General features: G+C 40.1%; 1 protein-coding gene across 1 annotated transcript; it reads right to left on the bottom strand.

Annotated features, from left to right (window-relative positions):
• Positions 1 to 2,074: 2,074 nt before the first annotated feature.
• On the bottom strand, positions 2,075 to 3,007 carry LOC149190393 (uncharacterized). Its single transcript, XM_089410499.1, has one exon. It carries the CDS (start codon positions 3,005 to 3,007, stop codon positions 2,075 to 2,077), a length of 933 nt encoding a protein of 310 aa, XP_089266625.1.
• Positions 3,008 to 15,845: the final 12,838 nt, after the last annotated feature.

Consider the following 15,845-nt stretch of genomic DNA (forward strand, 5'->3'; position numbering starts at 1 on the left):
GTAAGCAGCTTTGACTATGTAATTGGAGCTTGAAGGGTCCCAACGGAAGCCATCATCACTGTTTTTTTTGGTAGGGGCAATGCCATGGAGATGGGTTTGGAGATTAGCAAGACTTGCTTCAAGATCAGTGGGTATTTCTGGGAAGATCCATCCTGTCCAAAGCTGTGAGTGAATGTCCCACTAAGATATCTGGTCCAAATAATGGAGCCCCATGTTGTTGAGAAAGGATAGAATCTGATGAGTTCCAGGTTTGTTGCTAATGGGCTACTGGCCCATTATTCTATCTGCCCCAATTCTGATATTGCTGCCACCCTTGGGAACCTTGGCAATATTTTGAGCAAGAAAGGGAATTGCTTTCTTACACAGCCCCCAGATTTTAGAGCAAGCTCTAATAGGGATATCATGATCCAAGAGGTGCTGCCTTGGAGAATTAAGGTATTTGGCTTCCAGCACATTTTTCCACCAAGCGGATTGGCCACTAATGAGTCTCCACACAATCTTGCCACCAAAAGCCAAATTTAAGAGCTTTGGTGATCTGATTCCTAAACCTCCATGCTCCTGGGGTTGAATAACCTGTTTCCAATTTATAAGGTTGTATTTCTTTCTTTCATTTTCCCCCCTTGCCAAAGAAAGTGATGGAGGATGGCTTCCACTTTGTGATGAAAACTGGTAGGAGCTTGCAGAAGCGTAAATTGATATAAGGGCAAAGAAGAAAGACCTGATTTAAGAAGAATTAGGCGTCCTGCTGGATTAAGCCAAGAGGAGCCCCATTGCTGCACTTTCCTTTTCATTTTATCTATGATAGTGTCCCATACTTCAACTTTCAGAGGACCAGCACTCACTGGCATGCCCAGATAAGAGAAATTCCCCCAGTCTAACTTGCAAGGGACCCCAAATGTGCTGGCAATGTTATGAAGAGTTTGAGCAGATGTGTTCCAGCCATAGATGCAACTCTTGAGATAGTTGACCATACCTCCGGAGTAGCTCATATATTTGTCTAAGAGGGTTTTGAATCGACGAGCTATGATATTGGAGGCTCCTCCCATTAACAGTGTGTCGTCAGCAAATTGAGAATGATTTATGTTTTTGACTCCATTCCCAAATTTAATACCAATGATAAGACCGATGCGTTGATTATAGTCCAAAGCCTTACTGAAAGACTCAACCATCAAGATGAACAGGTAAGGAGAAAGGGACAACCTTGTCTTAATCCTCGAGAAGATTGAAAGGAAGGCCCTGGTCTACCATTGATGAGAGGAGAGATCCAAGGACCTGAAATGCATGCTTTGACAAGGTCGAGGAAGGGTGTAACAAATCCCATTTTCTTTAGAACAACAAAGAGGAATGAGTGCCTAACTCGGTCGAAGGCATTGGCTAAGTCCAGTTTTAAAATGAAACCTTTTTCTTTCCTAGTTTGGCTGGAGTGTATAGCCTCTTGGACAAGAAGAATGGAGTTAGAAATTTGTCTATTGGCCAAGAAGCCTCCTTGATTCTCAGAGATGAGCGAGGGGAGAAGAGGTTTAAGACGAGAAGTGAGGATTTTGGTTAGAATTTTATATGAGGAATTGCAAAGTGAAATGGGCCGAAATCAGGAGAAAGATGAAGGTCGATTCTCTTTAGGGAGGAGGGCAAGATGGGTGGCGTTGGTGAAACCTCCGATTTTGCACTTGTGTTGGGCCCATTTTATCATCTTAACAAGGTCTTTTTTGATTATTCCCCAGTAAGTTCTATAGAAGCAGATGGGGAAACCATCTAGGCCAAGAGCCTTGTTTGGCTGAAGCGTCCAGATAGCTCTTTGTATTTCTTCTTCTTCAATTTCCTTGGTTATATTTTCATTGATTTCCTCACTGATCTTCGTGGGAAGGTGTTGTAGAAGATCTGAGTAATCTTCAGCTTCTTTTGTCTCAGTTAAGAGGACGCTGTAATGTTTTGAGGCAGCCTTTTTAATAGCATCTTGTGTGGTTTGGAGATTGCCTTCAGCATCGGTGATGGAGGTAACATTGTTTCTGATTTTCCTAACAGTGGCCTGCTTATGGAAGAAGGCAGAGTTTTTGTCACCTCCTTGCAACCATAGCTATCTTGATTTTATTCTCCATTTTTTCTCCTCCGCTCTATTGGCACGATATAGCTGGAAGTAGAGATCGCCTTCGAGTGCTTTGTATTCCTGGGAGAGCCCTCGTTCCTCTATCATGCTATGAACTTTCTCCAATTTGCTTTTTATTTCAGTTTTAACCTTCTCAGGTTCCTTGTAATAATTTTTTGCCCATTCCTTCAAGGCGCTTTTGGTCCTTTTCAACTTGTTTTCCCATATGTATCCCGACGACCCTTCTATGTGTTGACTCCATGTGAATTTGACAATCTGATCAACAATAGGAATGCTACTCCACAGTGGACTATATTTAAATGGAATGGGCCCTAAGGGACAATGGGCTTCGAGAACAAGAGTTGTGGGATAATGATCAGACGCTGAATAGGGGAGTACAATAGCGTATGCAGTGGAGTAAGATGAGAGGAGTGAAACATTCACCAAAATCCTATCTAGCTGCTCCATGATATTGTCTTTGCCCAGTCTACGATTATTCCAAGTAAATATGCGATTTTTTGGTGCAAAATCAACTAGATCGTGGTCCTGCACGATGGTTTCCAACTGTGTTCTGCAAGGGTCATGTGAAAAACAACCTCCTCTTTTCTCGTTGGAGTGCATTATGAGATTGAGATCTCCACCAAGGATAATATTATTGTTTTCTTCTTCATCTGTGTCTGCTTTGAGGGAAGTCCAACATTGTTCTTTGTCTCTGTAGTGACTTGGCACATAGATATTGTAGATAACAATTCTTTTGCTATCTGTTAGGCTCTCTAGAGTGACTTTAATCCAATACTGGTTGATTGTATCTGTTGTGTGTTTCCAAACGCTGTGGTTCCAAAGGGTTGCAATTCCCCTGGAGGCACCCCTTGACTCGCATATGCGACCTTCATACTGCTTGAGCTGATCAATGATTCCTTTCATTTCTTGGTGTCCTTGTTTTGTTTCTTGTAGCATTAGGATTTTTGGTTTCTCATGAATTATCAGATCATTTAGAGCAACAATTTTGGAGGGGTGCCCTAGTCCCCTGCTATTCCAGGATAGGGCTTTCATCATTGAATGTGAGGGATATGGAGAGTTGCTTGCCCTCCTTGTTCCTTATGTGCTACCTCTTTACTATTTTGCCCCAAAATGTAAGTTTCTATGGGGTTCTGCGTACCCATGGCAATGTCTTTTTGAGCATTTTCATCTCTCTGTTGCTTTGTAGACTTCCTTCCTGGCCCTTGTTTTGTTTTTTTGTGTCCAGATTTACACCGTGCTCTTTAGAAGAACTCCTGGTTGATCTAGTGGAGGGAGGATCTTGGGAAAAAGAAGAAGAATTTAGCAGAGGGGGGATGGGAGCATTAGTATCAGCTTGGGATAGAGGCATGGAGAGGGGGGGGGGGGGGGGGGGGGGTTATCTTCAGGGGGGGAAATGGCAGAAAAGGGGTTGGATGATTCTAAGGAAGTCTTTGGGGGGGAGGCGGAGGGGCGGGGGTGGAAGAGTTGAGGAGAGGAGGATCCAGTGAGGAGGTGGAGGGGGAGGCTGTGTGATTAGCCTTGGGAGGAGTAGCTTCAGGGTTTGCCTTAGGGATGGAAGCAGTCTTCTTTTTTTTAACAGTTTCCCATTGCTCATCTTGTGAAACGTTTTCAACATCAACTAATTTAGAGTAGCGATTGGCAAAATGGCCATATTCGTGACATACCTTGCATTTAAATGGGATCTGTTCATAGTCCAACTGTTGGATGTGAGTCCAGTCATCCACTTTGAGCTTGATGGCCTCCAGGAGGCCTTTGCCGAGATCAACTTCAACACATATGTGGGCACAAGCTTGCATGTTGTCTTTTGGCTCACTGCGATCAATAAACTTTCCAACAACATTTCCAATGGCTCGAACCAATTCATCTCCCCAACAATGGAGAGGGAGATGAGGGAGCCGAACCCAGACCGGGACCGCGCTAGGAACATCCAATTCAAGATCAAAATCCGGGGTCCATTTGTTGAGGTACAAGCCTCTGGAGTCCATGAAATATGGTCTATTCCTAAAGATTAGATCCTTGTCTTCTCTTGATTCAAAGTGGAAGGTGAAGTACCCTTTCCCATAGAAGCAGATGGAAATTTTGTCGTTTATTTTATCAGACCAGTTTCGCTTGACCCACCTTTGCACCGTCTTCGGAGAGGGCCAGAGACCAGTGAATTGCCCGATGAGACCTCGTTCTGCCAGAGAAAGTGCTGCCATGTGAGGGAGAGCAGGGGGAAGAATCACTTCTTGCAAAACATCTAGCTTCTTAACAAACTTTGAGATTGTTGGGTGAGGGCGCTGAGGTGGCAAAGATTTGACTAGGGTGGAGAAGGCCAGCTGGGCAGCGGCCGCCTCTGGGGTTGCATCCGAAGGGGCCATGGAAAGCGAAGGGCCGAAGGCCACAAGCACTATAGAGCGCAGGCTCAGTAGCAGCGTGGCGCATGACTAGTAGCAGTTTTATTTAAAAAAAGATATTTCAATGTTGAATAAAAGAAAGAATTAAAGGTGAGCGGTTTTGGCCTAGGCAAGTCACTCCTCGTGACTAGTCAACACCCTCGCTCAGGTTTAAGCACAAGACCTCACCGTCTTTACGAGTCTGACTTTACCAACCAGCCGCCTCCGCCGACCTTGGTGATAAAGACAGCCTTAACACTCTAGTTTATGATATATTGTCTTTATTGTACTCTTCATCTTAAAAGTCACTCCCTGTATTGTGATTATCTGAAAACTAAGTAGTTGGCTGATAAGCACTTCGATGTTACATTGAGTATCGAGATAAGTATTTGTTTAATTCATATCTATTTAATTAATTCATATAATGTTTTTCCTTCTTAAAATTATGTTAAAATTTTATAAAATAACAAATTTAAATTATTATATTGGTATTTAGATACATTTTAAAAATGCATAATAAATAATTGAAATTTACAATATATAACAAATTTAAATTATTAGATTAATATTAGATACATTTTAAAAATGCATAATAAATAATTAAATTTACAATCCTATAAAAAATAATTGTAATCCGCCAAAAAAAGAGACAAAAAAAACAGAATTAAAATTTACTTTATTGAGTAATTTTCTTCCACGAATTTCTGGGGGAGCATGATTTTGGATTACTTTTATTTCCACATTTACCATTAAATATCACTTTTCCATGTTGGGGTTTGAGAGCAGAAGTGATTGTTACATTAGAATTTATGGGCTGGTTTCGTCCAAAAAATTTAGTTTTCAAAGTTTTTCTTCAAACATGGTAATCTGGTGTCTTCTTCTTTTCGCTTTTAGCGGCAGAACACATTTTTTATTGCCATTGTGATTGATTACACTCTTTGTTTGCTTCTTTGCAGTTTCATTCACAACCTCAAATATCGTAGGAAGCTCATGGATCATGTTGAAAAGACGACTCCTGTCATTTTTCTCAAATCCAAAGCGCACACCAAAATAGAATGCCACTGCAAGTAACCATACATCACTGTGAATAGCTACCAAAGATAGCGAGTCCTTTTCTTGCATTCCATCCCTTGCAAAGTTAATTCGCAGAGCTGGGGTGGAACTTCTTCAGCAGGTAGATTAACTTCCCATGTTTCACTTGGAAGGCCATACAGACGCAAATTATTTTTCGAGATAACATTGCTGGTAAAATTCCTCCTCGAACTTCTTCGACACTAAGATATTTGAGCCTCGGGCAGTGTAAATAGCGATTGTTACTCCCCCGACCCATTCCAATTTTTTCTAACTTTCCATGGTCATTCTAATTTATTCTTTGACTTACCATGCAGGTGCTCGTGCAGGGTATGAAATTTCTAGCCCACTAAAGCTCCCAATGCAACAATCAGTGGATGGATAGATTTATTAACCCCCAACAAACCATTGGCCCTGGTTCTTCCACCTCAATCCTGACCTGGTTCTTCCGCCTCAATTCCACACACATGATACCCTCCCGTTGCACTGACTCGAAACCAGAGAGGCCATTGCGGGCGACACACCCGTCTGCACGTAGAAATGGTTGTCTGGACAAGGCTTCCAGACCATAAACAATCCATCTCCAGTCGTCAAACCCCGAAACCTTATTCGCAGTGGAGCTCGACAGAGGTTGGTTGTGTCGCTTCGAAAGCAGGTCCGCATTGCTTTGGAAGCAAGTCATGAGTTTGGATCCGTTGGCACTCACACCACACAGAGCCTGGCCATTTTCTCAATAAGAAGTTGCCAAAGAAGCCATAGACCTGCATTGCCAACTACACACCATTCTTGCAATTATTGTTCATGGACATTGCCCAAAAGAAAAAAACGCAAATCCCAAACTCTAGCTAGCTCTATGTGGATGCCATTAACCCTAAATGGTGCTGTGGATTATGATATTAAAAAAAAGTGCCCATATCGTAACTATCACAGAACAAATTGAATTGTCACTGATTAATACCCGTTTTTAATCTGATGGCAAAGACTGCTTCCATCATCTAACACTTGAATCATAAACAAAATAAAATTACAAGTGACATGGGAGGAGAGTTCTTTTCAGAGAACACCTTACAGCGTATTTATTGGCAATATCCTCCACCACTCTCGGCACCCACATAATTTGTGAACCAACCCTATAATGACAATGTAACATACAAATCAAATACATTCAACCCCACTTATCCCTATGGGTCTTTTGATTGATCGAAAACGGAGATAACCTTGTAAAATCGGATGACTCCAATCAAATAACGGGCCCTCGCACCCGAAGCATCCAAGTCATGACGCATTCGAAGAGACGTAGCAAGTAGCAAGCTCGTGACAGGAGCCCCTACTCAAAAATTGGTATCAAAGTCAGTAACGTCTGGTTCTTGAGGTTGGTATTCAAAACTAAAATACTCATTTAAGAATGGAATCTTTCAGAAAGTCTGTTTCCTTTCGAGAACTTGAAGAGAGAGATTCACAAGCTGAGGAAAACCCATTAAGGGAAATGTTTGCTAGTAGCTCCAGTAGAGTTTTAAATTCTGCTGAACTTTCTTATGAAGAATCCCAGCCATCAGCCCGATGGGAACTGCCCCAGATAGCTCCCTCAGAAGTGTATAGTGACCTTTCTGCTTTTCATTTGATTGCAGCCACTAGAATAAGCATTAAAGAGTCTGTAAGCCAGGTCCAGGAGAATTCAGATAATATACAGACTATATCTCTGTTAAAACCCAAAGAACTACAGGCAGAGGCAAAGAGGCTAAAGACAAATTATTTGCATTTAGGATGTATCCGAGTAGGGATCAATGCCTTAACCCATAAAGGCTTAAATACTTTTGTGCTTGCTACTGTAAGAGATATGACGCACAATAAATATACAGATTCCCTAATAGGCGGGATTTTTGCTCCATTATCTGATGGCCCAGTCTACTTTGATTGTTACCCCAATTTCTCTGTGTATACCTTTGACGAAACCATAGATCAGATTCTGCAATTACAAATCCAAACAACTGGTTTTGATATGAAGAAAAAGAGAAATAATATAGCCATCCAGACCAAGGGTTGTTTCCGTCACACCAATACCCTTTGGCCAGCCATCCGCCATACACCCAGCAGAGACTCAAAGTCAAGTATAGTTGTCCTCACTGATGCAAAGAATCAGAAAATTGAGCATCAGACCATTCGATGGGAAGACTTGACATTTCCAGAACACTGGGTTGTAAATAATCCTAAGCCTCTCATTCCTAAGGCTATTACCTCTGCTGATATTACAGAAAATCTGTCTTCTGTAGTTATTTCATTCCCCAGAAGATCTACTATTGACCGGAGAAGAATAGAGTTAGCCTGTAAGCAATCCAAGTATTACAGAGATCCTTCCACTGTAGATACAACTTGTTCCTCTTCATCTTTTTGTAAACATAATTCTTTGTATGAATTAGCCCAGCTTGTAAATTATTCTTCTTTAGAAGTCAAATGCCCAGATTGTCAAGAACTTGTTAATCTGCTTACTCTGGTTGAGTCTAACCTCCATTCAAATCATAACCCCAAAACTGGAATCGCTCCTCCTACTACATCTGTAAATTCATGCCCAAATCCCAAATGCACAGATATTCCTTTCCCACATGAATCAGATCCGGATCATGTGCTCATGATGCATGAACTTACCACTCTCGAAGGAGAAGATATAAGGCTGACAGAGATGATGTGTTTAATGAGACCAGCCAAACCTAGATATGGTTTGGGATACCTTGAGCAGGCAAATGGCCTGATTCTAGATTGCAGATTTTGCCCTGTTCCTTCTGACTGTAAAAAGCCCGCAGTAATGGAAATGCATAAGTTCTTCTCCCTTATGGATGGATGCTTGAAATCTGAGATTAGTGCCCAATGGATGAAAGCCATGCTAAATTGGGATCTGTACACTAATCCTCAAGCAGATGAGTTCGATCAGAACTATACTCCTGCAGAGAAGAAATAGTTTGCTGACGATTGGAAGCATTATATGGAGATGAATAACACTTGGATATCTTTTTATTCATGGAAATATAATATTGCTTCCTTGAATGTCTTTACCGGTTCAACCAGCACCTCAGCAAGAAAGCATGCTTGGACTGCACTTGATGGATCAAAAATCGAGACTTCTACGACCTTTCCTCCTTACAAAGGATTTGTCATAGGAGAAAACACAAATGCAGCCAAAGCCATCCCTTTAGTCCAGAAAGATGACAATGCCTTGGGCATTGATGGAAGAATTCAGAAAGCTAGTGAACAGCTTAACTGGACAAATACTGCAGTAAAAGGCTTGGAAATGAATGTTGCAAAATCAATAGAAGTCAGGGAACAAATTGATACTGTCCAAGTATCATTAAATGATGTAAATAAATGTTTGAACAATGTATAGTTTGAAACTAGCATGATTCGTTCTTATGCCAGAGAGTCATTGAACAAAATAGAAGGAGTAGAAGAAAAGTTAGTTGGTCATTTAGACACAACCAAACAAATTATATCTGGTTTAACTGGCAAAGTTGAAAAGATAAGTCTGTCTAAAATTGAGAAACCAGTTCCAAACTCCTTTCTTGTAAAAAGAAGCATAAGAATTCAGGACCCTGTGAAATCTGTAGACAGGTTTCCTGCATTATTTCCTAAAGAAGTAGCCATGTCTTCATCAGATACTGAGGCTACAAATAAGATCACAATAGCATCCTTGTTTAAGGATGAAGAAGCAGACATAGGGAAGGAACATAAAGACCAGGATACACAAATCCTCCCTATATATGAACCGCTTGAACACAGGTTCAATAGATATCCAACACTTGACATAGAAGGCAAAGGAAAACTTCCTGAAGCGCACACATTTTTTCCAGATTCCCACAGAGAGTGGAATATAGATAACATGAGTGTAGGCCAAATAAGGCAAATGATTGATATCATGTACACCGAATATAAACTCATGTGTCTGCAAGGGAAATCTGAAATTGATGCTTGCAGGACAATTATTCAGTGTTTTATAGGGACACTCCTCAGGTGGTGGGAGATAGAATCATCTCTAAAACTCATAGAAACAATGGAAGCAGAAGTGCTAAAAGATGAGAAAGGAGATGTGATTCATAATCCTGATGGCACATTTATCAACAACATGATAGGAGCACTTACATCAATGATCTAGGAACATTGGTGCGACAGTGAAACAAAAATCGCTGATAAAAATGAAGTCATTCTGATGAATTTAAAGTGCCACAAAATGTCTCAATATGATGACTTCCATAGAGATTGGATGCAGAGAATATATGAAGTCAAGGACTCAAAGAACCTGTTATGGAAACAGGTATATCTTGCAGCTCTGCCATCTAAATTTTTTGATTATATTAAAATGCAGGAAGTCTTTCAATTACCTTTTGAGTCATACACATGGGGAGAGATTTATTCTCTCATTACAAGGACATTGGTCAGTCTATGCACTAGCTCAAAGGTAAATAAGTCTTTGGAAAAGCTTTCCAGACTGCCTGACAGAAAATCCATATGCAGCAAATATGGATTAACATTGGATGATCCTTTGGTAAAGAAAAGGAAGGCTAAGAAAAAAGCCAAAAGAGAGTTTAAAGAAACTTTCTACAAAAACCAGAGAAATTATCCAAAGCCCAAAGGCAGATATTCAAAGTCAAGGCGTGGTCAAGCCTCTGGAACAAAAAGAGGGTATTATAAATATGTTCCCAAAACTCATTGTTACAATCCTTCTGATATTCATCTGCATACTCATAAACAAGATATATGGAATAAAATTACTTGTTGGCTATGTGGGAAAACTGGACATACTTCCTCCCGATGTCCAGAGGGTGAAGAATCAAAACTAAACGGGGGAAAGAAGTCCCAAGTCTTTGCCCAAAGAAACAAACAAGTAAAGCAAGAAGGAAGAAGACCAATTGTGTGTATGAAATTCTCACAGCACAGAACACTGCTCGAATGTCACAATCAGAGAAATCACTCAGCAACACCAAATAAATGAATCTTCTTATGATTCATTTAGTTCTTCGACTGAAGAAGAACTCCATGCTCAAATGGGGCAATATTCAGATTCTATTTCTTCAGATTGTTTGTGTTCTGATTCTGAAGAATGTGCATGTCATGTCCAATATAATTCTGACTCTGAATATTTCAGTGACTCAAGTGAAGAACACAGGGAACAGCCTAAGCCCCAGAAGGAAAAAGTCCTTATGGCCGCAACGGAAGAAGAAGAGCTAAAAATCCTATCACAAATCTGTGCCATGGAGGATGGAGAAATGAAAAAACACCTGACGGAAGCTTTTATGGATCAGCTAAAAGCAAAAGCTTCAAACAGTCCAGGTAAGAAATCGCTCTTTGTTGATGCATCATATGAAAAGAATACAGAATCATTCCAAAGGCATCAGCAGAAGCCTGAAAGAGTAAGATCTCTTACTCTAGGAGAAGTTAGCAGAGAGATTCATAATCTGAAAACCGAAATTTTTGCACTAAAAGCTCAAGTTGCAGAAATCCAGAAAGGAAAATAGATGGCAAAAGAAGACGATGATAATCAGCCATGACATACTGCTTCTCATAGTAGTAATCAAGAAGTACAAATTGCTGAAGGTATGAAGGATCCAAATTTTGGATTCAGAGACATGAGATTGTTAACCATCTCATACCAACAACACCATGTTCTGATAAATATCTGCATAAAAGGGCAAATGTTTGAAATGATTGCTCTTATTGATTCTGGAGCAGATATTAACATTTTGAATATGAAAAATATTCCAGCAAAATATTGGGTGACTGCAGAAAGAGAAGTGGTAGGATTGGGTAACAAAAAGCTTAGATACGAAGTACCCAAAGCATCTGTTTGTTTTGAAAGCCACTGTATTTATATGAAGTTTGCAGTAGCTGATATTCCAGTAGACTGCATTCTTGGTAATATCTTTCTTGCAGCAGTAGAACCTCATGGGTCACTTAGACTCAAAGGAGGTAAAGCTGGATATTTTATTTCTGTCCCCACCTCAAAAGGGACAAGAAAGAAAATTGAACTCCCATATATCTCCAATCCTAGAATTTCTACAATGGTACACACTGTACAAGATCTGGATAGAGCCGAAGCTAGACTATCAGAATTAAAGGATCTGAAATGTACGCTGAGAATAGAAGAATAGCTTAAGCTGCCTCAGATCTAGAACAAAATTGGAGATTTAAAGAAAATAATAGAAGAAGAATGTTGCTCTGAAGAACCTAACGCCTTTTGGCACAGGAAGCAGCACACAGTGGAGCTCCCTTACAAGGAAGGATACACTGGAAAGCCTTGTAAAAGCAAAGCCATCCCGATGAACACAGAGTACCGAGATCTTTGCTAGAAAGAGATTCAGCAACTCCTTAGTAGAAGACTGATCAGAGAATCCAACAGTCCTTGGAACTATTACGGGTTCTATGTCAACAAAAGAGATGAACAGATTAGAGGCATTCCCAGATTAGTCATAAACTATAAGACTCTAAATTCAGTCCTGGCTGATGACACCTATCCAATCCCACACAAAGGAGACTTGGACTCAAGAATGCTCCATCAAAGTTTCAAAAGGTAATGGATGACATTTTCAAGCCATATTTTGATTGGCTGATTGTATATATTGATGATGTATTAATATTTTCTAAGACTATTCAGGAACATTTTAAACATGTAAATATTTTTAAGAATTTGGTTAAGCACAATGGTTTAGTGCTTAGCAAGAAGAAGATAGAGGTATTTCAAACCACTATCAAATTTTTGGGCCATACGATCTGCAATGGGCAGATTTCTCTGCAAAAGCATGCATTGGAGTTTGCAGATAAGTTTCCAGATGTTATCACAGATAAGAACCAACTGCAAAGGTTCTTAGGTTGCCTTAATTACGTCAGCAATTTTTATCAAGACTGTGCCAGTGATAGAAAATATTAAATAAGAGGCTGACGAAGAATCCTCCTGAATGGACAGAAGTCCATACAAAAGCAGTCAAAGACATCAAGGCCAAGGTAAAATCCTTGCCCATTCTGTATGTTGCTGATGATCTTGCATACAAAATAGTTGAATCCGATGCAAGTAATATTGGATGGGGTGGTATTCTAAAGCAAAAGGTTGGAAAAGAAGAGCAAGTTGTTCAATTTGCCTCAGGAGTATGGAATCCAGCCGAACTGAACTACTCCACGATAGAGAAAGAAGTCAAGGCAGCATGGAACTGCATTAGTAAGTTTGAAGTTTATCTTATTAATAAACCTTTTCTTCTAAGAACTGATGCATCTGCTCTGCAGAAGGTGTTAACAAAAGACATCAAGAAGGCCGAAGAAGCCAAGTTTGCCAGATGGAAGGCTTTATTTGCAAACTTTGACTTTCAGGTAGAGCACATCAAAGGAAAAGACAATAATTTGCCTGATTTTCTTAGCAGAGAATACATTGAAACAAAAGATCATGTCATGATGATCATCACAGAATGGGACCAGCACCAGAAACAAGAAGTCTTGAGAACCGTGCCTGATGACCAAGACTGGGAAACCTACAAAAGAAACTGGAAACCCACGTGGCAGCTCCGAAATACGAAGGTGCTAGACGCCAATTTGCAGCCACACACTGACCTCCAACACTTTGTTCCAGAAAGAAAAGTATACCCTAAAGGAGGAAAGTGGATTCATGATATGATATATGATAAAGCAAGACGGGATGGTGACCTTGCAAGACAGGCTTTGGAACAAAATTTTCACGACATTGCCACTATTTGGTGCCATGGTGGATGCAACACAGGAATGTATGAAAGGTATGTCTGCATATACAGGACAAGAGATCTCTAGAATGAACCAGGCCATGTTAGAACCCAGCCAGCTGCCAGATGGCCAAGAAATGATCCCAAGATCATATTTCCAGATACAGTGTATAACTTTGCAGACTACAAACAGCTCTGGTGGGAATTTTTCAACTTCGACGACAAGATCGAAACCTACTACACCAGACTCAGGTTCAGTGCCATCGGTCAGTTTCAAGGATATCAGCAATGTAAGTGGTTTAGAGACTGGTGGACTGATTATGGAATAAATAGAACTGCCATGGACCCTATAGAACATGAAAAATATTGCAAAAATCTTTGCAAACCATGTATTGAGCAATGTAGTACAGACTGTAATCACCTTGTTTATAACACTGTTAAACAAATGACTAAAGGTGAATGGTCAACTTACAAGTCCTCCCCATATAATAATTCCCTTGAAGAATATATGAGAGAACACATGGAATGGCTTGTATTAACCAAAGTCCAGTACCAGATTGTGCTTGGGAAGCCCATGATTGTCTGCAGGATTTACACAAAAGCCTGGGACACAATGCAGTATAAAAGGGATAGATTCCCTGATCTTACTATTTTTTGATGTAAATAATACGGACCAGTCACAAGGGCTTAATTGTGACCAGATTTCCCGTGGGCTTTGTTGTACCAAAGTATCCACAATGTAAATAAAATATAATTTTCTCGTGGGCTTTTACGAAAAAGCATCCACTTTGTTTTGTCGGCATGAATAATTTTCTCGTGGGCTTTGAAAGAAAGCATCCACTTTGTTATCTTCCGTAGGATTTGCTTTTTCGGACAGAATCTACTATCAAATTTTCCCTGGCGTTACCCGAAAGCAACTATTCCTTTCCTTAGATGGGAATCTTTGTGCGGACATCGCCTTAGCACTATCCGAAAAGTAATGATTCTATCCACGGTTTACGGATGGCCTACAATAATGTTTGTCCCCTCTCATTCCTATATAATGAGGGTAAGGCTCATTGATGAGGCATTCGAGTTTAGATTGAGTCTAGAGTTTTGTGTGTTTGAGTCAAGTGCCTCTCCTGCTCTGCATCTACGGACATTCTGTCTGATCTACTTGCATCACGAGAATAACTTAGGTCCTTAGGTGATTTGGGAGCCTACCCATCAGTGTGCTCGGCACTGGTGAGAACCTAAAGTGGCCGAATCATATAAAGAGTCAACCAGTCTATATATGTGTCGAAGTCTGATTCTGAGGCAGAGTCTATCCTTCGCTAGGTAGCCTCCGGTATTGCTTGTTCCATGTGAATAGCATAAAGCCCGGTAAATGCGAAGATAGTCAATCTCTGTAAGGAAATCTCTCTGTAAGAATTCTTTTGTAAACAAAGTCATATCCATTTTGAAAAAAAATGAGTACACCATTCTGTATCTGAATACATCATCTGCGCATTAATATTGTCTGCTGTGGTAGTAGTTGTCTTTGTTCCTTCATTCGAAGTTTGCAGGAAGTTCGCCAAAGGAACGAAGGGATGCCAAGGCCGTTGTTATGCGAGGAAGCCGTTGTTGAGGCCATGATCGATGACAACAATCTATTGGAGAAATGAATGGGTATGATGAATGCGCTGGGATTGTTGGTCTCGCTATCGTTGTTCCACCTCCTGGTTCCGCTCTCACATCTAACGGTCGACAATTGTCAACATAATCTGATAGTTTAGTGGGGTGCGTCCGCTAGCGTAGTTTTGCTTAAAATTATTTCTACCTCCAACCATTATTTTAACATCGATCCCCTCCTTGGACCGAATTATGTTGACCTAATTCGACCTACATTGATACCTCCAACACAAATCAATGTAATTTCATGTGTAACTGTATATATACACCACCCTTTGTAATATAACAAAACATTCCATATAAAATATGCTAACTTGACGAGCAAAAAGGAGGGGGCAGTAATACGATCATCAAGCTTTTAATATATACAACGGAAAACATTTAATCACCATTAATATAGAATCCTTAATACATGTACATTTTTTTTTATGTAATAACACCACCCTTGAAACTTCGACCCCTTCGGTCTTGCATATATATAACCGAAATCATGCACCTTTTAATTATACATCTTAGTCATGAACTTGTTCACCCTTTTTGAGCTTCGACCTTTATGCCCTTGGCCCGAAGCAAAATTTTATCTAATGGTTTATATATAAAGAGGTTGAAATTAATCTTTTTAAACAACACTTAACACCCTTTATCATGGTAATCATACTTGTGCACAAATTTCAACCCTCCTTTTATCATGGTAATCATATTTGTGCACCAATTTCAACCCTCCGAGGCTATAATCAATCAGTTTCTCCAAATCGACTTTATAATTAAATATATTAAACATTACTACACCTTTCTTTGCACTTGAAAATAAATTATGGAGTGAAATTTTATCATTCACATTCTTAGAAGTTTTTTCAGACACTTGATAGGAAACCTATTTTTTCTTAATTCTGCATAGAACTTGGTTAAATAGAACCCAAACCCGTCAATTTCTTACTA

The sequence above is a fragment of the Pinus tabuliformis genome, chromosome 3_1 (assembly GCF_031772625.1).
Source record: "Pinus tabuliformis cultivar Carrire ecotype Pingquan chromosome 3_1, CPIR1, whole genome shotgun sequence".
Classification (NCBI taxonomy): domain Eukaryota; kingdom Viridiplantae; phylum Streptophyta; class Pinopsida; order Pinales; family Pinaceae; genus Pinus; species Pinus tabuliformis.